At 43.8% G+C, this 25,334-nt stretch overlaps 1 protein-coding gene across 17 annotated transcripts in view; it reads right to left on the bottom strand.

The window, feature by feature from the left end:
• SRCIN1 (SRC kinase signaling inhibitor 1) overlaps positions 1-25,334 on the bottom strand; it is a 608,732-nt gene that overhangs the window by 200,969 nt on the left and 382,429 nt on the right. Inside the window, exon 1 of one of the 17 annotated variants that reach the window (XM_077252291.1) lies at positions 13,875-14,306. The exons of 14 other annotated variants lie outside the window; for them this stretch is intronic. Coding sequence is in view for 1 of the 3 variants with exons in the window: in XM_077252287.1 (XP_077108402.1) it covers positions 13,879-13,917 (39 nt within the window). In the remaining 2 variants the exon portion in view is untranslated. Of the gene's footprint in view, positions 1-13,874; positions 14,307-25,334 lie in introns of those variants that run through there. 2 more of the 17 variants (XM_077252287.1, XM_077252289.1) reach the window with 2 other exon arrangements.

The following is a 25,334-nucleotide window of genomic DNA, read 5'->3' on the forward strand; positions in this document are numbered from 1 at the left end:
TACGTGGCTGTGCAATATACTACGTGGGCTGTGCAATATACTACGTGGGCTGTGCTATATACTACGTGGGTTGTGCTATATACTACGTGGGCTGTGCTATATACTATGTGGGCTGTGCAATGTACTACGTGGGCTGTGCAATGTACTACGTGGGCTGTGCAATGTACTACGTGGGCTGTGCAATGTACTACGTGGGCTGTGCAATATACTGCGTGGGCTGTGCAATAAACTATGTGGCCTGTGTTATACACTATGTGGCCTGTTATACACTACGTGGCCTGTGTTATACACTACGTGGGCTGTTATACATTACGTGGCCTGTGTTATACATTACGTGGCCTGTGTTATACACTACGTGGCCTGTGTTATACACTACGTGGGCTGTGTTATGCACTACGTGGGCTGTGTTATACACTACGTGGGCTGTGTTATATACTGTGTGCGTGGGCTGTTATATACTACGGGAGCTGTGTTATACACTCCGTGGGCTGTGCTATATACTACGTGGCTGTGCTATATACTCCGTGGGCTGTGTTATATTCTACGTGGCTGTGCTATGTACTCCGTGGGCTGTGCTATATACTCCGTGGGCTGTGCTATATACTACATGGCTGTGCTATATACTACGTGGCTGTGCTATATACTCCGTGGGCTGTGCTATATACTACGTGGGCTGTGCTATATACTATATGGGCTGTGCAATGTACTACATGGGCTGTGCAATGTACTACGTGGGCTGTGCAATGTACTACGTGGGCTGTGCAATGTACTACGTGGGCTGTGCAATATACTGCGTGGGCTGTGCTATATACTACGTGGGCTGTGCAATAAACTATGTGGCCTGTGTTATACACTATGTGGCCTGTTATACACTACGTGGCCTGTGTTATACACTACGTGGGCTGTGTTATACATTACGTGGCCTGTGTTATACACTACGTGGCCTGTGTTATGCACTACGTGGGCTGTGTTATGCACTACTTGGGCTGTGTTATACACTACGTGGGCTGTGTTATATACTGTGTGCGTGGGCTGTTATATACTACGGGAGCTGTGTTATACACTCCGTGGGCTGTGCTATATACTACGTGGCTGTGCTATATACTCCGTGGGCTGTGTTATATTCTACGTGGCTGTGCTATGTACTCCGTGGGCTGTGCTATATACTCCGTGGGCTGTGCTATATACTACGTGGCTGTGCTATATACTACGTGGCTGTGCTATATACTCCGTGGGCTGTGCTATATACTCTGTGGGCTGTGCTATATACTATGTGGCTGTGCTATATACTCCGTGGGCTGTGTTATATACTCCATGGGCTGTGATATATACTACGTGGCTGTGCTATATACTACGTGGCTGTGCTATATACTACGAGGTTGTGCAATATACTATGTGGCTGTGCTATTTACTATGTGGGCTGTTATATACTACATGGCCGGCCGCGAACAATCAGCGACAGGCGCAGTCCGGCCGCGAATTGGCGCGGGATTTGAACCACGCTTCGCTAATTGGTCAAATCCTGTGTATTCAATGTATTATTCTAAAATCTTCATAAATAAACTACATACATATTCTAGAATACCTGATGCGTTAGAATCGGGCTACCATCTAGTACTTAATAAGTAACATTTCCCACATGTCTACTTTAAAAGTTGACCAGATTTTGAGGGGTCTATATTATAGAAAATGCCCAAAAGTGACACCAATCTAAAAACAGCACCCTCAAGGTGCTCAAAACCACATTCAAGAAGTTTATTAACCCTTCAGGTGCTTCACAGGAATTTTTGGAATGTTTAAAAAAATGAACATTTAACTTTTTTTCACAAAAAATTTACTTCAGATCCAATTTGTTTTATTTTACTAATGGTAACAGAAGAAATTGGACCCCAAAAGTTGTTGTGCAATTTGTCCTTAGTACGCTGATACCCCAAATATGGGGGTAAACCACTGTTTTGGCGCATGGCAGAGCTCGGAAGGAAAGGAGCGCCATTTTACTTTTCAATGCAAAATTGACTGGAATTGAGATAGGATGCCATGTCGCGTTTGGAGAGCCCCTGATCTGCCTAAACAGTGGCAACCCCCCATAAGTGACCCCATATTGGAACCTAGACCCCCCAAGGAACTTATCTAGATGTGTTGTAAGAACGTTGAACCCCCAAGTGTTTCACTACAGTTTATAACGCAGAGCCGTGAAAATAAAAAATCTTTTTTTTTTAAACAAAAATAATTTTTAGCCTCCAGTATTGTATTTTTCCAAAGGTAACAGGAGAAATTGGACCCCAAAAGTTGTTGTCCAATTTGTCCTGAGTACGCTGATACCTCTTATGTGGGGGGGGGGAACCACCGTTTGGTCACATGGTAGAGCTCGGAAGGGAAGGAGCACCGTTTGGAATGCAGACTTAGATGGAATGGTCTGCGGGCGTCACATTGCGTTTGCAGAGCCCCCTGACGTACCTAATCAGTAGAAACCTCCCTATAAGTGACCCCATATTGGAAACTAGACCCCCCAAGGAACTTATCTAGATGTGTTATGAGAACTTTGAACCCCCAAGTGTTTCACTACAGTTTATAACGCAGAGCTGTGAAAATAAAAAATCTTTTTTTTCACAAAAATTAATTTTAGCCCCCAGTTTTGTATTTTCCCAATGGTAAAAGGAGAAATTTGACCACAAAAGTTGTTGTCCAATTTGTCCTGAGTACGCTGATACCCCATATGTGGGGGTAAACCACTGTATGGGCACACGGCAGGGCTCGGAAGGGAAGGAGCACCGTTTTACTTTTTCAATGCAGAATTGGCTGGAATTGAGATCGGATGTCATGTCGCGATTGGAAAACGCTTGATGTGCCTAAACAGTGGAAATCCCCCAATTCTAACTCCAACCCTAACCCAAACACATCTCTAACCATAACCATAGCCACACCCCTAACACGAAAAATGCCCCTAAACCGAACACACCCCTAACCCTAACCACACCCCTAACCCCAACACAACTCTAACCCTAACACACCTCTATCCCCAACACACCCCTAACCCTAATCCTAGCCATAACCCTACCCACACCCCTAAGCCTGACACACCCCTAACCCTAATCCCAACCCTAATCCCTACCGTAAACATAATCCAAACCCTAACCCCATCTCTAGTCTCAACCCTAACCTTAGCCCCAACCCTAAAGGTACCTTCACACGAAGCGACGCTGCAGCGATAGCGACAACGATGCCGATCGCTGCAGCGTCGCTGTTTGATCGCTGGGGAGCTGTCACACAGACCGCTCTCCAGCGACCAACGATGCCGAGGTCCCCGGGTAACCAGGGTAAACATCGGGTTGCTAAGCGCAGGGCCGCGCTTAGTAACCCGATGTTTACCCTGGTTACCAGCGTAAAAGTAAAAAAAACAAACAGTACATGCTCACCTGCGCGTCCCCCAGCGTCTGCTTCCTGACACTGACTGAGCTCCGGCCCTAACAGCACAGCGGTGACGTCACCGCTGTGCTTTCACTTTCACTTTAGGGCCGGCGCTCAGTAAGTGTCAGGAAGCAGACGCTGGGGGACGCGCAGGTGAGTATGTACTGTTTGTTTTTTTTACTTTTACGCTGGTAACCAGGGTAAACATCGGGTTACTAAGCGCGGCCCTGCGCTTGGTAACCCGATGTTTACCCTGGTTACCAGTGTAAAACATCGCTGGTATCATTGCTTTTGCTTTCAAACACAACGATACACGGCGATCGGACGACCAAATAAAGTTCTGGACTTTATTCAGCGACCAGCGACATCACAGCAGGATCCTGATCGCTGCTGCGTGTCAAACTAAACGATATCGCTAGCGAGGACGCTGCAACGTCACGGATCGCTAGCGATATCGTTACAAAGTCGTTTCGTGTGAAGGTACCTTAACTTTAGCCCCTTCCCTAACCCTAACTTTAGCCCCAACCCTAACCCTAACCCTAGCCCTAACCCTAATGGGAAAATAGAAATAAAAACATTTTTTTATTTTATTATTTTTCCCTAACTAAGGGGGTGATAATGGGGAGTTTGATTTACTATTTATAGCAGGTTTTTGTAGCAGGTTTTCGTTTGGCCGCTGTCACACACTAAAAGACGCTTTTTATTGCAAAAAATAGTTTTTGCATCACCACATTTTGAGAGCTATAATTTTTCCACATTTTGGCCCACAGAGTCATGTGAGGTCTTGTTTTTTGCGGGACGAGTTGATGTTTTTACTGGTACCATTGTCGGGCACATGATATTTTTTGATCACTTTTTATTCCGATTTTTGTGAGGCAGAATGAACAAAAACCAGCAATTCATGAATTTCTTTTGGGTGGGGCGTTTATACCGTTCCGCGTGTGGTAAAATTGATAAAGCAGTTTTATTCTTCGGGTCAGTACGATTACAGTGATACCTCATTTATATCACTTTTTTATGTTTTGGCGCTTTTATACAATAAAAACTATTTTATATAAAAAATAATTATTTTTGCATCGCTTCATTCTGAGAGCTATAACTTTTTTATTTTTTTACTGATGACGCTGTATGGTGGCTTGTTTTTTGCGAGACAAGATGACATTTTCAGCGGTACCATGTCTATTTATATCCGTCTTTTTGATCGCGTGTTATTCCACTTTTTGTTCGGCAGTATGATAATAAAGCATTGTTTTTTGCCTCGTTTTTTTTTTTATGGTGTTCACTGAAGGGATTAACTAGTGGGACAGTTTTATAGATCGGGTCGTTACTGACTCGGCGATACTAAATATGTGCACTTTTATTGTTTTGGGGTTTTTTTACTCAAAGAAATGTGTTTATTGGAACGGTATTTTTTTTTTTTTCTTTATTTAGGAATTTTAAAAAAATATTTTTACACAAGATAATTTTTTTTTTTTACATTGTCCCAGGGTGGGACATCTTTATATATTGTCAGATCGCTGATCTGATACTTTGCAGAGCACTGTGTCAGATCAGCGATCTGACAGGCAGTGCTGGAGGCTTGCCGGCGCCTGTTCTCAGCAGGCGCCGGCAAGCCACCTCCCTGCAGGACCCAGAAGGGCCCCGCAGCCATCTTGGATCCGGGGCCTGCAGGGAGAACGGAGGAGACCCTGGGAACAACATAATCACATCGCGTTGTTCTGAGGGCCTCAGGGAAGCACGCAGGGAGCCCCCTCCCTGCGAGATGCTTCCCTATGTCGCCAGAACACTGCGATCTTGTTTGACCACAGTGTTTCGGGGGTTAAAGTGCCAGGAGCGGTCCATGACTGCTCCTGGCACATAGTGCCGGCTGTCAGCGGTGATAATTAGCTGACACCCGGCTGCGATCGGCCGTGCTCCCTCGGGAGCGCAGCTGATCGCGCTGGACGTACTATTCTGTTCATGGGAATTAGGGCCCAGGTCACATGGACGGAATAGTACGTCTGATGGCAGAAAGGGGTTAAATGGACTACTCGTCCATTAACATAAATGACAATAGGTGACGTATGAGCGACGTATTGAAAACTAAAGCATTAACTTTCACTCTATTAAACTTATACTAAAAAAAAATACACAAACATTAAAACGTAAAGTGTATTAAATGTATAGATTAAAAAAAAATTAAATACATATCAATGTATAAACTATTAGTACACATTTGTGTACAGTGTACAACATACGCGCTGGACGTGCATAAAAGTACAAATGTGAACACTAACATAGCGCTCTAAAACAAAGAGACAAATTCCTAAATTTAGATTTTTTAATTTTACTTTTAATTTTTTGTTTTGTTATATTCGCTGGCGTTTTTTGCTCCAAATTCATAAAAAAGGCGCTCATAGTTCATAAAGTCAAAAATAGTCTTTAATTTTGTTTTTCACCTTTTCTTGCAGCTTTTTGGCATGAAAACTTGAACATTTTGCAAAATGGCACAAAATAACTGTGATACATAAAATCAGTCCAGGGACAAGGCAGGAGTACACTTGCAAAAAATTTTGCAACTTTTTGGAAAAGTCACAAATTATGAAACAGGTGAAAACGTCTGGAAAACCTAAACTCCGTCTACAAAGGTGAACACTAAAAAACAACATGCGAACACAAAAAACAGACTAAAGAAGAATTAGGTGGAATTGAAAAATAGGCAAATGAAATAATGAATTGGGCCCAAAGTACCTATGGCATATGTGTGCCGAATGATATTTCCAATACAGGTTCCATGGTCACTCAAAATGACTAATGGTCCTGCTTTGGTAAAGGGGTTGATTACCTGAAGACCCCCTAAGCATCTGTAGCACAACGGTTCCTTCCCTTCAATAAAAAAAATGCTGTACTTTCTACTTTCCAAAGGGGGTCACTTTAAAAAGTGTTTAAATAGAGTGAGAGATGATTGAAGATGTGGCCTAAAGTGTTTATCGATTATAATTAATAAATCCTTCATCATTGGAGCCTAAATTGTACAAGAAGGTAAAAATTCAAGAACAGTGCAAACAATATAATACTATATGCATGGAGAGTGTTATTTGTTAATGTGTTAATCTGCTAACATCTGAATTATCAGGGGGTTCACAGACTTCCGCCATTGTCACATATGGAGCTCATCGTTAAGAGATTCGAGAGAAAAGTGCACTTAAATTATCTCTTTATATATAAAACCAGGTAGTCATTCATGATGATGCCTATTATTAATAAAGGGGATAATTTTGTACAGTAATGTAATTGCCTGCATATTAATTATCGCAGACTGGGTAACGCTAGCAGTCTCTTCTGCTCATCGTATTCCTCCTCTCAGCTGGAAGACGTGCTGCACATCTCAGTCTCTTGTGTCCAGCCGTCACCTCCACTTTGTCAAAATCTTGTCAGTTTGCCAGCACTTCCCACTACATTATTTCTTTCTGTGTTGCAATTGTCTTTAAAACACAAGAAACTTCAACGAGCTTTTATCGGTTCTAAAGAGTTTAATGTAAAATGATAAGCGTTTCAAGAGAGGAGCAACCTGCAAGTGAGTGTCTGAGTACTAAGAAACAGAAGGTGGCATAGAATGCACAAAGGGAGACAGTGAAAAGCCTTGGTTGGCATGGTTAGAAATCCATCGAAATCTAAACTGGCAGACATGATGGAGGTTCTAGTTAAAAAGGTTTTCTCACCCTTATAAACAGGAAAATTGCAGAGTCCTGGTAATAACAAACAATTTAGTAATTTACCGCTTATTAAACATCCTCTCCATTTTCGGGGGAATTTCAGTGTTAGCGCTCATTAACTAGTGGCCACGTCTACAGTCAATCAGTGGTGGTGCACAGATCGTCTAAGCGGCTCAATCACAGTCTAAACGGTCAGTCATCATTAGCACACCACCTAAAGACAATCAGGGAGCCAGGCAGGAGAGCGGTGCGCTCCTGAAGATAGAACACAGAGCAAACAGAAGAATGGGTGTTTCACACAAAGCAGAAACAAGACGTCATCTTAGAAGGGTTGCCTGATTTTGGCACTGCCTCCTCAATAGAAAGCCCCAAAAACAAACTAATCACAAGTTCTGCTGCTAAGACCCAACATAATCAGTCATAATCTGCAGGAGAAGGCAGCAGTAAGTCTTCAATACGCTAGTGGCGCCACCACAGAACAATTACACACTGCCTACTGGTGCATGGGATAACATCTGAGTGAAGTCCAATTTCCGTGCACTGACACAATGCAGAAATTTTGTCCTCCACCTTCAAGTGACAGTGTGCTCCAATTCTCTAATCTGAAAGAATCGGCATGCACTATGCTGACCATCTGATCAGAGTTTAATCAATGTCATTTGCATAATCGTCCGGTTTCGCTCAGATAAAAGAATCGGCTGCTGTGTGCATGTGGCCTAAACATGCTATGTTCACATCTTTGTTCATCACCCTCCTAATACAGGCAAGTAAATGCAGCAATGGTGTAGAGCAGTGTTTCCCAACTCCGGTCCTCAAGACCCACCAACAGGTCATATTTTCAGGATTTCCTTAACATTGCATTGGTGATGGAATTAATGCTTGAGCAGGTGATGAAATTTTTACCTGTGCAATACTAAGGATATCCTGAAAACATGACCTGTTGGTGGGTCTTGAGGACTGGAGTTGGAGAACACTGCTGTAGAGGCTGAATTTCCGCATACCCATGGTCTGCTAATTGTTATAAGATTACGGTAAGTACCATAATTGTGTGACATTTGGCCATAGTGGTGAACGGACTTTAGGTCACCAGCGGCCAACCATACCACCACTGCACCATCTTCCCTACCCTTAGGGGTATTGTTATCATAAAGCAATTAGTAATGAAGTTTTAGTAATTATTCCCCGCAAGACTACACGGTAATCTATTCTGTGTGATTATTGTCTAGAAATCTGACAGGTTGTGAGCTTGTGAATGGTAACACTGCTCTACAGCCAAATTGGCTCAGATACCAAAACAGTTGAGCTTAACTAATATTATGGAGCTGAAAACAAATATTAACCTTAAATTTTCTGATTGGCTCTAGTTTTCAAGATCCAGAGAAGGTTGTAATTATGACACCTTATATGCAGGCTTATATAAAAATTGTGTCTTTATTGTTTCATCATCATGATTGCATTGTTAGTAACTAGTCTATTAGATCATCTATTGAGCCTTCAGTATATACCGTATTTTTCCGACTATAAGACGCACTTTTTTTCCTCCAAATTTGGGAGGAAAGTGTGGGTGCGTCTTATAGTACGGATATAGCATGTGGGGAGGGGGGCAGCAGCGAGTGGGATCGCAATGATATCCCACTTCAGGATGTCCCCGCTGCCGGAATCAGCTGCTGGGGAAACCACATGGCCCCGCTGATTAAGTGCAGTGAATATTAGCTGCTCCCCACCCACCGATCAGCTGAGCAGTGAGCGGGGAGCAGCAAATGAATACTGCTCTTAAGCAGCGACACACAGTTTCCCCAGCACTGATTCTGGGGAGAATCTGTGTGTCCGGGGGAGGAGGCAGCAGCAGCAGGGGCCAGGAGATCGCGGTCTACCTGCCTGTGCTGGACACTGAGCTGTCTGTGGTGCACAAGGAGGACCTGTGTGATGTCAGAAGTGGGCGGGCTGGATCATCACATGGCAGCTCAGAGCCCTCCCTCTTCTGACATCATCACAGGTCCTTCAGACTCCCACCTAGAATCTGCAGCTTCCTCTTATGTCCTGCGCGTGCGCTGTGGAAAGGCAACAAAAGAGAGGGCTCTGTGTGTGCAGCCATGGGATGCTCCAGCTTTTACCTCACCACAGGCTGGCTGCCACAAAACACAATAAAGCACTCTGCCACTCCTTTGGTGAACTATAACTCCCAGCATGTCATAGGATCTGCAGGACATGCTGGGAGTTATAGTTCTCCCATGGGATTTTAAAGCAGCACTCCAGTGTTATTTTGCAGTGCTGGAGTGGTGCTTTCAATATCAGCCCTGTGCCCCCATTCTTATACTCGCCCTCCAGTGTCTTCATATAGTACTTCACAGACACCACACTGGTCCCGCAGCTTCCAACATAATAACGTACTATTATATATAATAACACCACATATAATAGTATGTTATTTATGTTATTAAATATTTTACCACATTTTTTTTGCTTCAAATATTTTTTTCCCTATTTTCCACCTCTAAAACCTGGGTGCGCCTTATAGTCCGGTGCGTCCTATAGTCCGAAAAATACGGTACTACATTATCATCATAGGGGGACCAATCAAAAAATGCCAACTCAGCTCCGATGTCGTAATCCTAATAACAGTTGCATTACCTACTTTCATAAATACTCTATACTCTCTGTGTAAGGTATATAGTTTTAGGATTTCTTAGCTTAATTTCTTAGCATATTGACATGTTCCTATACGTTTTTTCAGATATGCCTCGTTCTTGCATTAACAAACTGAATAATTTTTCTACATATGAGAAGTCACTTTTGCGTTATAAAGGCAAAACTTGACTACCATGATAAGGAAATCCTACAACCTTTAATTTGACTGCAGAATAGGAGATGAGGACAAGAGTTCCACACATATGCTGCAATAACTGTGCATTGTATCTTACCCAGTGGTTGCATGGGAAGAGGCAATCTGTGCCTTTTGCAGTCCCAATGATCTGGAGAGCGTAAACCGATCACACCACCAATTACTATTTCTGCATGGTGCCCCCCATTAGGAATGGAGTTTCAAGGAAGAAGTGGATTTTACAGTATCCAAACAGTCCATCTGCAAACGCCCAGTACCATATACAGAAGAAATGTCGGTTTCAAAAGCACCACAAACATTTTCAGTCAAGTCAAGTGAGGAAGAAGAGGGCGCTTGTTGTCATGAAGAATCTACCTCTCATGACACAGACTTTCTGTCAGAAAACTCTACTGAACCACACCTTATAACACAAACTGAAATGAACGATCTTGTTACAGACTTGGATCTGCCCAAGAGTAAAGGTACCTTCACACTGAACGATATCGCTAGTGATCAGTGACGTTGCAGCGTCCTGGCTAGCGATATCGTTGAGTTTGACAGGCAGCAGCGATCAGGATCCTGCTGTGCCATCGTTGGTCGGAGCAGAAAGGCCAGAACTTTATTTCGTCGCTGGATCTCCCGTAGACATCGCTGACCGGCGTGTGTGACGCCGATTCAGCGATGTCTTCACTGGTAACCAGGGTAAACATCGGGTTACTAAGCGCAGGGCCGCGCTTAGTAACCCGATGTTTACCCTGGTTACCAGCGTAAACGTAAAAAAAAAAAAACACTACATACTTACATTCCGGTGTCTGTCCCCCGGCGCTGTGCTTCCCTGCACTGTGTCAGCGCCGGCCGGCCAGAAAATGATAAAGGAAAGAGTCTTTACTTTACCTCAGATTTGTAAGCTTCTTCAAGATGAGGAGTTTCTTCGTTTGTTGCAGGGCAAAGAAAAGGCTGCATGGGTAGCATTCGCATTAGTGGTAACTAATTTTTTAGAAAACTCAAGAGCAGATAGTTAGATTCGCATCTAGACTTATTTCCACCAAACTGCGGAGCAGTGAGGGATGAGAATGGTGAGAGTAATTGCAGCTATAGAGAAAAGATATCAAGTAAAATGGAGTCCATCAATGCTTGCAGATTACCGTTGGACAATTGGACAAAGAGATGAACCGATGCAGGAGTACAAGAGACAAGCAAAAAAGAGTTGTCACTGAATAAGAACCACATTTTTTAGTCCAATTTCTGTAACTCTTTATAATTCAGAATGGTGTTTTAGACATGTTTTAGTTATTTGAATTGTTGCTAAGTTTTCTCTAAATAAATATCAGAAAATTGGCAGAACAAAATATTCTGCATCTTTATATTTGCAAAAACGATAATGTTTCAAAGTACTGGAACTTTATGCATTAATTGCATGTAGCAGTAAAAGGAAAACTCTTTGAAATAGTAACAAGAGCCAACTAAAAATTTAATTGTCAGATTTGAATTCAGGAGGTCAAACTCATTAAGAAATGGCTCATTTCATAACTGAACCTGACAACTTCAGAAAATATGTGGAACAGTGTAATATGCTGCAAAGATAGAACTATAAATGTGAAGATTTTTCCAAGATAGAGCAGCTGTTCTGATGTTCCACAATATTGGTATTATTTACATATATAACCATTAGTTTAGAAGGAAGTACCATGCATTTACATGGCCCAATGTACCGTACTTGATTCCAAGTAAAGTTCTCCCCCAATTGTTTAGCAATAGAGGGACCTATTGTTAGTGAGTAGTGACCATCACATGTTGTGTAATTGAAGCATTTTTCCTGCATCAAAAACCAGAGTGTTAGCAGGAAAAATGCTGCGCATTGTCACGTTTTTTTCATACGTTTTTATGCAATGTTTATGCTTGTATGATACATTCGCTCAAAATTCATGTGGGAAATAAAGCACTGTGTGCATGAGATTTCAGAAATCTCAAAAAATATGTCAGTACTGTAAAACTCTGTTATTTTACGCACTAAATGAGCTGCAAAAACATCACATGTGAACATGTGATGACCTACAATAGGATAGATTGATCAGTGGGAGTCTGATACCCGACCCCCCACTAATCAGCTGTTATCACCTCCAACAGCAAAAAGATGTAAACATTGAATGAAGCGGAACAGCGCCATTCATGGTTTAGTGGCCATTGCCAGGTATTGCAGACCAGTTCCCATAAAAATAGGGAAATTGATAAACATACATGTGGATCTATTGACTGTCTTGATGAGTGTTTTTTTTTTTTTTTTTTTTTTTATAAATAATCGCATTCTCCACATTATAACAATTCGACATCTCCTTTTGTAAATGGTTTAATGTTGTGGTGTTCTTCTGTTATTTCTCCTAAAATTTTCCGAATATGATGACAGCCGTTGTCAGCAGTTAGGGGGTGTTCCTGTGTTCCTCCATACAGTGACATTGTGCAATCATTGCTGTCATTGCTGTGTAACGACACGCCCCTTTGACAAGAGAAATGGTACCACCCAGAAGTAAATTTAACCATACATTTCTACTAGAACAGAGCAACTGCATAATAATGTAGAGTTGTAAAAAAAGATGATCCAGAATTTTAATAAAGGAAACGCAAACAAAGCTGACAAGTCCGACCTTTTGTCCCTCCTGACATGTCTGTTTTAGTAAATGCTTGAAATCCCCATAATAGAACAATTGTGATTTTGGGGGTTTTCTTAGACCTCTGCATTGTGCCGTTCCTCTCTTATTATTCCTCGAAATACATAAATTAATTAACAATTGGGTGTTACTAGTTGACTTGTGTGTCTATTCACATCTGCCTCTGTCCAATCAGTGATAACAGTCTAGCTATACAGGGATCAGGGATCCTTTCCTAGGAAAAATAGTAATATCCAGTTGTAAATGTATTCATACATTTCTAGGAAAAAATAAATGAGATTCCGCACAGTGCAAAGCTATAAAACAAAAATCAGGAATTCAGGAAAACAAGTATTTCCTGATGTCGGGTCCTTGGATGCAACAGTTTTCTTCATGCCTACCTTCCATTTTCCATGTCATGTGCTGCTTTATCAGGATCCCCAGAATGACGTAATGCAGAAAATGATGATTGTTATTATTAATGATATTATTCATTCTATCAACAAATATATTAATACATCACTGTGAAAAGATCAATATGTTATTCATTCTCTAGCATATAATGGATTTCTATCAGATTCATTTCAGATGAATTATACATAGTACAATGCTAAGGAAAAAAATGCAAAGAATCCAAAATTCATCAGCAAAAAGAATAGGGAGAACCTGGCAAATGTGCAATAGTCTAGACAAGTGCACTGTGATATCCCACCTCTAAGGTGAAGGACAGAGCACGGTGTGTGGCGGTGCAGAGCAGGTACATGGCGGTGTGAACTGGAGGCTATACAGCCAGCAATGTCAATCATCATGCAGCGTAATCTGCTGCCTTACCAATCTCTACCGCTTCCCCTGTAGGATGACATCACATTTTAAGTTACACTGATTACATTTTGGTTTTCCATTGAGACTAAAAAACAATCATTTTGAATATTTCTTGCATTTAAAGGTTCATGGAAAAAAAGCAGAGATGTTGGTGGATAGAGAAGAGGTCATTGATTGATGCAGTAATGCAGACAACAATGTGTTCCTCTGAATCCCAGGCCAGGGAGACATGAGAGATGGCAGAAGTGTGGGGCACTGACTTGGCAGATGATGTGCAATGAAATCCACTGTACACAAGGTTCTCAGGTGACTGCTCTCAGCAGACAATGCTGGCTCTGTTCCTATTCACACCTGTCTGCTGGAGGATTTCTCCATTTACAGCAACCTGGAAGCCAAAGAGCGAATGGAACAGGTTGCAGACAGAGGAGAGGAAAGCCACAGCACCCTGACTCCATGAAGGAGGAGAGGATGAAGAAGTCTTACCTACTCTATGGAGGCGAGTCCTGCACTGACTGCTATAATCCATCAGCAGAGGCACCTCTGTGCTGTGCAGGCGAGGGGGAGACCAGCACCATTCCTCCTGGGTACATGCTGCTGCCTGGCAAGGAGGATGTGAAGGGGCACGTACTGCAGCCCCCTGCCCATCTCGCACATCAGCCCCTCTCCCTGGGCTCTGGCCAGCTTCACCATGCCGCCTGACCTTTGCAATGTAAGGTGCCCCTTCTCCTTGGCTGCTCAGGAGACTGTTCTCCTTCTGGCTTCTGCACTTTGCTGGTAATCCAATGCTACAAGGAGCGATGCTGGCAGATCAGCCCATACTACAAGACTGAGCATCTGCTCTGCTGCCACTGACAGGGAGGGAGGAGGAGGGAGAGAAGGAAGGAGCAGCCGAGGAATGCAGAGCCAGGGGTTCCTGCAGCCTGATCCATCAGAGGAGGGAGGAGAGGAGGCAGTCTCAGCGAGCTCAGGCCACCTCCTTCCTAAGAAGGGGCAGAGTACACCTGCACAGTGCAGATAGAGCCAGGAGCCCCCCAGCAGTCATGGAGAGAGGGCATTATTCTCCGCTATCTGACACCGGATCCTGCTGCTGCAAACCACTGATAATGGACAAGGGGGCTTTTAGGATAATGTTACAGACCTTTATTCCTCCCTTCAGTGATCTCCAAACAGCACAGACCAATATTTGACACAAGTCACTAGATGCTAATTGCCACCAGTTGTAAGGTTACAAAAGCGACAGCGGCTGCAAATTATTGTGTAGTCCATCACAAAGAGCGATGTGAGGTGATCGTCACATTGAAAAAGCTCTGAGCTAAATCAGCATTATGGCCTGAAAATCATTTAATTTTGGAAAAAAGTGCTACAAAAAACCTGGTGAAACTCTGATCCAACACACTGAGGAAAATGAGTCTGTTTATTTTTTGCATTAGACAAAAATCCCTAATATCTGAATGAGGCCTAAACATAAAGCCTTTTTTCACTTCCTTTTATCTAAGGCCACGTTCACATGTTCAGTATTTGGTCAGTATTTTACATCAGTATTTGGTGATTTTTTTACCTCAGTGTGTGTAAGCCAAAACCAGGCGTGGGTGATAAATACAGAAGTGGTGACATGTTTCTATAAGGGCTCATTCTCACATGCGAGAAACTCGGATGAGTCTCGCACGTCAATACCCGGCACTCGGATCGGAGCGTGAGGCCGCGTAGCAATTCATGCAGCCGCATGCTCAGCTCCTGAGTGCGGGGTGCAACGCCGGGTATTGACGTGCGAGACTCATCCGAGTTTCTCGCATGTGAGTATGAGCCCTTATGCTTTTCCTCTGATTGTTCCACTCCTGGTTTTGGCTTACACATACTGAGGTAAAAAACTGACCAAATAGTGAATGTGTGAATGTGGCCTAATTGTAACAATAATTGATTTGTGCAAAAGAGGATAAAAGATCAACAGTAGCTACAACATGGTGGTTTTGTCCAGAAAACATTGATTTTTCTCATATACAAAGAACGGACCGATTCCCAACAATGTTTTTGATCACATTTTCATGTTTGGTCAATAAGTAAGTTTATACCATCAGAGTTTCATGACGTTACCTCACAGTACCATCTTCACCAGATAATGGAGGAGAAGAGCTGCTCATTGTGGGACATATGGATGGAATGGTTTTTTAATTGCTATCTAAAGTGTGAAATTATTACAGCATGGGGCCACATAGGGAGACATTATTACTGCATAGGGGCCAGAATGGGGAACATTGTACTGTAAGTGGGCCACAATGGGGGACATTATAAATGTATGGCAGCCACAATGTTAGACATATTGAATGGGGGGTCATTTTACTGCATGGGGTTCAGAATGAGTGATATTACATTATATTGAATAAGGGACATTATACTGTTTTTTTATAGTTATAATGTCCCCCATTGGAGCTACAATGGGGTACATTATCAGTGTATTGCAGCTACAATGGGGGACATTATAACTATAGGGGCCAGAATGGGGGACATATACAGAATAGGGCCCAATATACTGTTTTGAGACAACACTGGGGTACATTATCAGTGTGTTGTGGCCTCAAAGGGGGACATCATTACTGTAGGAAGGCCAGAATGGGTAACATTTCTATTGTGAAAACGCCAGCATCTTTGCATGGTTCCACCTTCGCTTCCCAGGAGGAAAGCCAACAGCTGCTCTACTGTTCTGCCTGTCCTGTCTCCCAGGCCCCAGAGTCTGTGCATGCCACGCAGGTCACCCAGCAACTCGCTTAGGGCATGTGCGCACTCCCTGATGCTTAAAAGGGCAGCACACGCACTCTGTAAAGTGTTGCTAGTCTATAGCTTGGAGCTATCCTGTATTTTAGGCACCCTCCCCTGTAGGGAGCTGCCTGAACAACTTTAGTGTCTAGTTAGTCTTGCACTTGCTACTTAGTTGTTAGGTCCCTGTTCCTGAATCCATCCTGTCTGTACCTGAACCGGAATCTGCAAGAACCTGAACCCGGCCTGTCTAAACCAGCCATCCTGTCTGAAACAGTACCTGTGCTCCTGAAAGCATCCTGTCAAAACCAGCCATTCTGTCTGAATGAATACCTGTGCTCCTGAACTCGTCCTGTCTAAATCAACCTTCCAGTCTGAAGCTGCACCAGTGTCTGTTCTGCCAGTGTTCCTGTTCTGCGAGACACACCAACTCTGTACCTGCATTCCTGACTCTTAGGGTCTGCTGCTGCAAAACCGCGGACTGCCCTGGAGTGGTATCTGGCGGCTACCTACAGCTCAAGCCTAAACTCACCATCAGAGACTCTAGTGAAGACCAGGTAGCCGCTTAGTTACGCCCCTCCAGGGTAAGCCACCCAGCGTGACATTTTATTTTTTAGATATTGTTACAAAAGGTAACTAAAGCTGTACTGTGCAGGCAGGACAGTAGATTCCTCTGGCCGGAAGCGTGTAATGTGCACAGCAAGAGGTCCAACATGTATTACCAAATAGGAGCTGGCGGGTGTTCCCCCATTGGCCTCACAGGCTGCACCTCCTGATGCGCAAGTGCAGCGCCCCAGGGTCCTGGTCGTTGCAGTAATATCATTCTCCTCTAGGGGGGAGTGATGTTACGTCTGAAGGCAATAAAGGAGATCACTTTACCAGGTATCACAAACCACACAACACACTTCACACTCCAGTCCACCAGGGGGAGCTATGCTCCTATTTAGTAGGGCACTTCACAATTAGGTAAAACTGGTGGTCTGGATAGGAAGTTAGGCAGAAGCGAGCTGGGCTTCACCCAGTTAGCTGCTATCTGAGCTCCGCTCAGGTAATGGGTCCCTGACAGGGGTGGGATCCTGTCAGAGGCCTAGACAGAAGGCCACGGAGCTGCGTCGGCCCGGCGTGCAGCAGCATCCTAAGGAAGGACACGAAGAGAATTGTATTGTAGAGGGTGAGAAATGAAGTCATAGCAAAAGGAGAGGAAACTAGAAGGAGTTCTGCCCTGCAAAAGGCTGTCTCCTTTCTGAGGCGCAGGATCCGGTAGCCGGAACACCGAGGGAGTAATCGTCTCCAAGCCTTGCTCCAGAGACCGGCAGGACAGTTAATTCCATATTACCTGCCCGACCTGTACCCAGGAGGCACAGTGGCAACTTGTGGGAACTGGGGCGTGCTAGAGTCCCTGTAAAAAGCCTCAGGCCATCAGTCATACGGGTTTGTCCTATCCTTACCATCAGGGGGACAGAGAGAGACCTAACATCTAGAACATCTACAACATTTGTGAGGACCTTACCGAGAAGCTCAGCAGGGAGGTACTACAACACCCAGGCGCTAGAGGAAGGCTACTGATTTCCACCTGGATAAGGGGACTCTAGATTTGCCTTCAGACCGACCGGACTCTGCCTACCCTGTGATCCGGTGCTCTGGACTGTGGACGCTGAAGCCTTCAGTAAAAGGTAAAGAGACTGCAATCTTGTGTCCTCGTTCTTCACTGCGCCTCACACCATCCACTATCTACACTCTGGGAAGCCCTGGGGAAACACTTCACCTGTGGGAAGGTATACCATCTAGCTGCCATAACATCACCCCAGCGGACCCCTAAGCAGCGTCGGTCACCCTGACCGAATACCACAGGTGGCGTCACGAACATTCTCCCTTTAAAGACCTCCCGCACTTTAAAACGGACGTCCCTAGGGCCACGGACCGGGTCGGCCACCGTGACATCCCCATTGAGAACCGAAGGACCTGGCACCGAGTACCCCACTGCCCTAGACGGGGCGATCCACATGTTCACCTTACATTTACTATTCTGTGCTGCTGCCTGCCCTAGAGACACACCCTTGTAAATGTCTTGTTGTGCTACTAGTCATATCCTGTGCCTGGAGAGGAGCGCTTTGGTTGCCGCTCCATTAGTTGCCTCTTAACTGTGTTGGGATGAAACTTTGAATGTTATATCACTTAAAATAGTTGTCCACTACTTTCACATTGATGAGTTATCTTTAGGATAGGTCATCAATCTCTGATTGGCTGAGGTCCGACATCCAGCACCTCCGCCGATCATCTGTTATCGGTGGCGGCAGCCGCCAGCTGGAAGTACTCGCCGAGCTGTTCCGTCTACTTGTAGCCATCAGGACTTGGTACTGCACATCCACCTCCTAGTTAAATCAATAGGAGGCCGATATGTTATGTAATACTTTCGGTCCGCCACTACAAGTAGACGAAGCAGCTCAACAAGTGAGTACTTCTGGCCAGTGGCTGCCTCCACTGATAGCGGCTGATTGGCAGGAGTGGCTGATGTCAGACCCCAGCCAATCAGACATTGATGACCTATCCTAAAGATGGATCATCAATACTAAAGTAGTGGACAACCTCTTTAATCAGGTGGCTGAGGCTTGTTATTATAAGATTATTAAATGTAGGACATGCAGTAATTACTGTCTGAGAGTGGGAGTGTGTGGGGGGTTTATAATATGTACAAGGTAGGGTGTTTATTATAAGCCATGTTAGTATAATAAGCCCCCTGCCAACTCGCAGAGACATGACCAATGGCATAAACTGCTCTACATGTAATGATCTCATAACAGTAAACTGCTTATTTTTATGAGATTATTAAATGCAGTGCATCTCATCCCACGGGTATTGTCTTGGGGAGGGACTAAGAGCATGTGATGATGGATGATTTACTGCATATCATGGTCACTGTCTTACTTAGCCCCTCCCCGGAAAGTAACCATGATGGGCAGGAATCATACAAGTGTTTTGCTCGCTCATCAGGTGATTGGCAGCCTGATTACATTGCACAATTATTGGGAAACACTATAAATCCACCATAGTTACTGTCTGTGACAATAAAAGGTAGGATTCTAGTGTGAATGGCATATGATGGATGAAACCTGAAAATTATTGTTACTATATTAATAAACCAGAGCGCTGGGTATATGCGACTACTGTAACAACTACAGTTAGCATTTTCTGGAAAGATGTTGCATGATTACTGCAATGTTTTTTGTGATCATGTGGTTTATTCACTATTGCCTGCTGATATATTTTTAAGGTACATGTTTAAGGTAAATGGACTATCACAGCCTTTAGACAACCACTGACCAGGTTTCTGAAGTCAAACAGCAGGCACTTTAGTCTGGACAGGCTGACTGCACCTTGATGTGCACAGTAATGATCGTTAACATGATCGTTCTGTGTGCATCAAATATTATAGGTTTTGACAGCACTTGACCTTTTTTAAACAGGATAATCTGCTGTCCAGGAAGTTTAAAAATCATTTAAAAGGAATCCGTCAGCAGTTTTTTTGCTATGTAATCTGAGAGCAGTATAATATAGGGCTAGGGAGCTTAATTCCAACGATGTATCACTTACTGGAGTGCTTGGTATAGTTATAATTGAATCCTTGTTTTATTTGTTATAGATGTAGCACTGGTCATAATTAGTGATGAGCGAGTATACTCGTTGCTTGGGTTTTCTCGAGCATGCTCAGGTGACCTCCGAGTATTTGTTAGTGTTCGGAGATTAAGTTTTCATCGCAGCAGCTGAATGATTTACAGCTATTAGCCAGGCTGAGTACATGTGGGGATTCCCTAGCAACCAGGCAATGCTATTAACCTGCAAATATTAAGATTATTATTTATTATTATAGCACCATTTATTCCATGGTGCTTTACGTGGGGTTAATCCGCAGGTTAATAGCGTTCTGCAGCTGCCAGATGCTCACACTTAGAGCCCCACTGCTGGGAGGACCTTATTCCTCTCAGCAGCCTCGGGCTTTCAGTTATAGGGGTGGGCCGGTGTGGCTCAGTCACCATTCAGTGCACAGTGAGCAATGACTTTAACCGCACCCCCCAGCACAGACTGACAGCCAGATCTATTCATGTACTGATGGTGCTTCTGGTCATATATGCATGTACTGATGACAGATCTGGTGCTGGTGTAATGTACACGCACAATAACTACCAAAGATTTGAGAGTAATCAATTGTGAAGTGACCAGGAAGCCATTATTGTCTAGTGCTGTCATAATCCAGAACTGCAACCTCCCTTGAGTGCCCAGAAGTACAAGGTGTTCAGTGTTCAGAGACATGGCAGAGGTAAGGATAGCTGAAACCGACCACCACTGGTCAAGACACATAAGTGGATATGTCAAGACTGGGCCAAGAAATATCTGAAGACAGATTTTTCATAGGTTTTATGTACTGATGAGATGCTAATGACTCAGAATGCAACAGACTTGATTGATGGCCCAAGGCAGGATCAGTAACGTGCACAGACCTCCACTTTGACTCAGATGCAAAAAGGTGGGGGTGGGGTACTGCTATGGGCTGGTATTTTTAAAGGTGAGCTACTTGGACCATTTCATTTTCAAAATCCATTCGCAAACCTACTGCCAGATTTTAGAAGACACTTTCGCCAAGCAGTGGTACTGTAAGGAGGAAGACCGGGCTGTGGGTACCTGTGCCGAGCCGGGTCTGGAACTGTTGGGGCGGCCTCCCATGTTGCCTAGGGGAAGGAATGAGGGACCGGACCAACCTCATAACCTGGGTAGGAGGGGCGCTATAAAAGAAAAAGCGCGCGCAGCGTCAGGCAGTTTGGCGCGAACAGACAGTGTGCAACAGGGTGAGCAGTGTGCTCAGCCTGCTGAGCACCGGTGCTGCGATAGGCTGCGGCTGTCAGCTCCCGTTGCGACCAGCAGGGCCGAAAAGGAGAGAGGTGTCGCGCAGTCAGAGTCTGTGAGTACTGCACATGTGCGGAGGATAGACGGTCGAGTATCGGACATTCTTTTGCGGCCTACCCTGCCATTTGCAGGATGACAACCCACGTTCTACCCTGAGAGTGCTGCGGCCTGGTTTGCTCTTTCCGCACAAATTGATGGACTAGGGGCTCAGTGGAAGGTACCGGAGACCGACCGCTGCCGCCAGAAGATGGATCATTGTTCAAAGGACCCCTCTGTGGACCTCTTCCCAGCCGTTGCCGGTGCTACAACCCTTGCGGGATCAACTGCGTTGGAGGAGCATTAAGAACTCGATAAGTTTAATAACTGGACTGCTAATATATCGTACTTGTAGTTTCTTCTACCTATTCTTTAATACAATGTTTAAGTAAATTGTTTAACTTTGTTAACCCTTGCTCTGCCTCCTGTCTGTCACTGCATCCCGCAACCTGCTTACATTACATCCTCATCTTTCAAGGAAACCATTATTTTTATGCAGGAAAATGCTGCTTCATTGCAGCATCGAAGTCTCCACTGGCAGGCTGCCAGTAATGGCTTAAAGACGAAAGAATAATGACATGGCCGTTTCCTCATCTGACCTAAACACTACTGAGAACTTGAGGGAAGGAAGGAAAACAGTACATCTCTCTGAACAGTGTCTCGGAGGCTGTGGTTGGTGCTGCCCAAATATTTGATTGTCAACAGACTAAGAGCCTGACAGACTCCATGGATAGAAAGCTTATGACTATTGGTGAAAAGAAGGGAGCTATATTGGCCACTGATATTTTATAGATACGTAGAGATGTATTTTTGTACCTTTTGAGTTTGTTTATTTTTATTCTCACTTTAACAGATGAAAATAAACAATTCAGATGGAAATATTTAAGCTTTTCATTCAGTTGCCCAATAATGCACACATAGATAGTCTCCTATAAGAAAGACAAAACTTTGCTTTAGTCTTTATTAAATATACAGGTTTTAGGTTTACTCCTTTTGGATTGACCGACAACTGTAGTTGAGTAATAAAATTAATCGTCAAAAATACAAATTGCATAATAATTCTGCATACTGTATAGCGGAATATGTTGCCTTGTTTAAAATCTTATTTTCCACTTTTGTAGTAAGGTGTAATGAAATAACCGACTGCATTTATGACCCATGTGTTTTCTGAATCCAGACAGCAGGTGGCAGTAACTACAGTAGATACTGCAAAGACAGATTCACATTCACATTCTGTCCTGGCTGTATTCCATGCAGTATCACACACTCAGACTGCAGAATCATTAGAAACTGAATAGTGTGGTCCCCTCAAGCTGGGGCAGTTCCAGCAGAACAGACATATATACTGGATTAGGCCTCAATCACATTTGTGCAGGTTTGGTCAGTTTTTTTTGCATCCATTTTTAAGCTAGTTTAAAGAAAGTTTGTCACTTGCCATTAATATGTAATTTTTACCTTGTGTAAATGGTGTTTTTCTCCTGAATCTGTACCATTGCTTTTTGTTCCTGTGTATCTCTGTTTCTGAGATATAGCTGCTTCTTCACCTTTATATAAATGCAGTCTTAATTAGCCAAGTGGGCATGCTCCTCATGAAGATACTCAGAGAATAGTTGAGAATTACGCCCCCTTGCCTAAAAGACTATTTACTCATAGTGAAAAGGGGACCATTTCTCAGGAGAGGAGAGGTGCAAGAACCCAAAAAATCATCAACACCAGATTCAATAGAAAAGTAATATTTATACCAGGTTGAAAAAAATAAAAAATTATATAATATATATATTATTATGTGTGCACTGGCAACCCATGTACAATATTATATAAGTTGTAATAAAACAGATAATAAGGTTTATTTGCACAAACTATAATAAATCTATAATATATTGAATATAAGGTCTCATTACTACGTCAATATCCATACTTGTTCAGTATTTTACATCAGTCTTTCTATGCCAAAACCAGAAGTGGAGCTTACAAAGAAAATGGAGGACACTCAAATATAGTAGACTTCGTGTGTCCACCTCCAGTAAGCGTATACACCCGATTCCCGTTTTGAGGCTGGTTCAAACACAAGTCCCTTTGGCAGGGCCGGCTCTAGGTTTTCGTGGGCCGCGGGCGAAAGAGTCTTAGTGGGCCCATTCAAGACAAACCACAAATCATGATGCACAGATACAGCAGAGAAATATAGGTATAGTACAATGCCAAAGATTTCCCTTCTTACATTATATGAGTGATATCTATTGTAAATTCTACAATAGGTCAGAAACCAGACAGTATAGTCCTCCATACAGTATTATGTGCACCACATAGTGCTCCATACAGCATAATGAGCCCATATATTGCTCTATACAGAATAATGAGCCCCATATATTGCTCCATACACTATAATGAACCCCATATAATGATCCATACAGAATAATGAGCCCCATATATTGCTCCATACAGAATAATGTGCCCCATATATTGCTCCATACAGAATAACCCCAATATAATGCTCTATACAGTATATGATGGGCACCATATAATGCTCCAGCATATGATAGGCCCCATATATTGCTCTAAACAGAATAGGCCCCATATAATGCTCCATATGTAATTGGCCCAATAAGATGTTCCATATATAATGGGCCCCATATACTGCTCCATATGTAATTTGGCCCCATAAGATGATTCATATGTAATGGGCCCCATAAGATGCTCCATAAATAATTGGCCCCATAAGATGCTCCATATGTAATTGGCCCCATAAGATGCTCCATATATAATTGGCCCTATATACTGCTCCATATGTAGCTGGCCCCATATATTGCTCCAGGAAAGATATATATCTTTGTACCGTGTTAGCCAGTAGATATAAAAATATTTAGAATTGAGAGTCCTCAGTGGTTGATACCTTTTAATGGCTAACTGAAAAGATGATAACAAATTGCAAGCTTTCGAGACTACTCAGGTCTAGTGTTGAGCGATACCGTCCGATACTTGAAAGTATCGGTATCGGAAAGTATCGGCCGATACCGGGACTCAAGTATCGGACGGTATCCCTGATGGTTCCCAGGGTCTGAAGGAGAGGAAACTCTCCTTCAGGCCCTGGGATCCATATTAATGTGCAAAAGAAAGAATTAAAATAAAAAATATTGCTATACTCACCTCTCTGACGCAGCCTGGACCTCACCGAGGGAACCGGCAGCGTTGTTTGCTTAAAATGCGCGCTTTTCCTTCCTTCCGTGACGTCACGGCTTCTGATTGGTCGCGTCCCGCCCATGTGGCCGCGACGCGACCAATCACAGCAAGCCGTGATGTAATTTTCAGGTCCTTCTAGGCATTCAGTATTTTAAAATTACGTTCCGGCTTTGTGATTGGTCGCGTCGCGGTCACATGGGCGACGCGACCAATCACAAGCCGTGACGTCACGGGAGGCAGGAGACGCGCGCATTTTAAAATGCGCGCGTGTCCAGCCTCCCGTGACGTCACGGCTTGTGATTGGTCGCGTCGCCCATGTGACCGCGACGCGACCAATCACAAGCCAGAACGTAATTTTAAAATCCTGAAGGACCTGAAATTACGTCACGGCTTGCTGTGATTGGTTGCGTCGCGGCCACATGGGCGACGCGACCAATCACAAGCCGTGACGTCACGGGAGGCTGGACACGCGCGCATTTTAAAATGCGCGCGTCTCCTGCCTCCCGTGACGTCACGGCTTGTGATTGGTCGCGTCGCCCATGTGACCGCGACGCGACCAATCACAAAGCCGGAACGTAATTTTAAAATACTGAATGCCTAGAAGGACCTGAAAATTACATCACGGCTTGCTGTGATTGGTCGCGTCGCGGCCACATGGGCGGCACGCGACCAATCAGAAGCCGTGACGTCACGGAAGGAAGGAAAAGCGCGCATTTTAAGCAAACAACGCTGCCGGTTCCCTCGGTGAGGTCCAGGCTGCGTCGGAGAGGTGAGTATAGCAATATTTTTTATTTTAATTCTTTCTTTTACACATTAATGTTGTTTCGATACCGATACCCGATACCACAAAAGTATCGGATCTCGGTATCGGAATTCCGATACAGCAAATATCGGCCGATACCCGATACTTGCGGTATCGGAATGCTCAACACTACTCAGGTCCCTTCATCAGGCATAGAATAATGCAAATTCTGAAGAATTACATATTTATGCACAACACAGCACAGAAATAATGTCTTAAATAAGACAGGTGATGTGAAGCAAAACTACCATTATGGGAGAGGGATAAACAGTTATGTC

Source organism: Ranitomeya variabilis, chromosome 4 (assembly GCF_051348905.1).
Source record: "Ranitomeya variabilis isolate aRanVar5 chromosome 4, aRanVar5.hap1, whole genome shotgun sequence".
In the NCBI taxonomy this organism is placed as follows: domain Eukaryota; kingdom Metazoa; phylum Chordata; class Amphibia; order Anura; family Dendrobatidae; genus Ranitomeya; species Ranitomeya variabilis.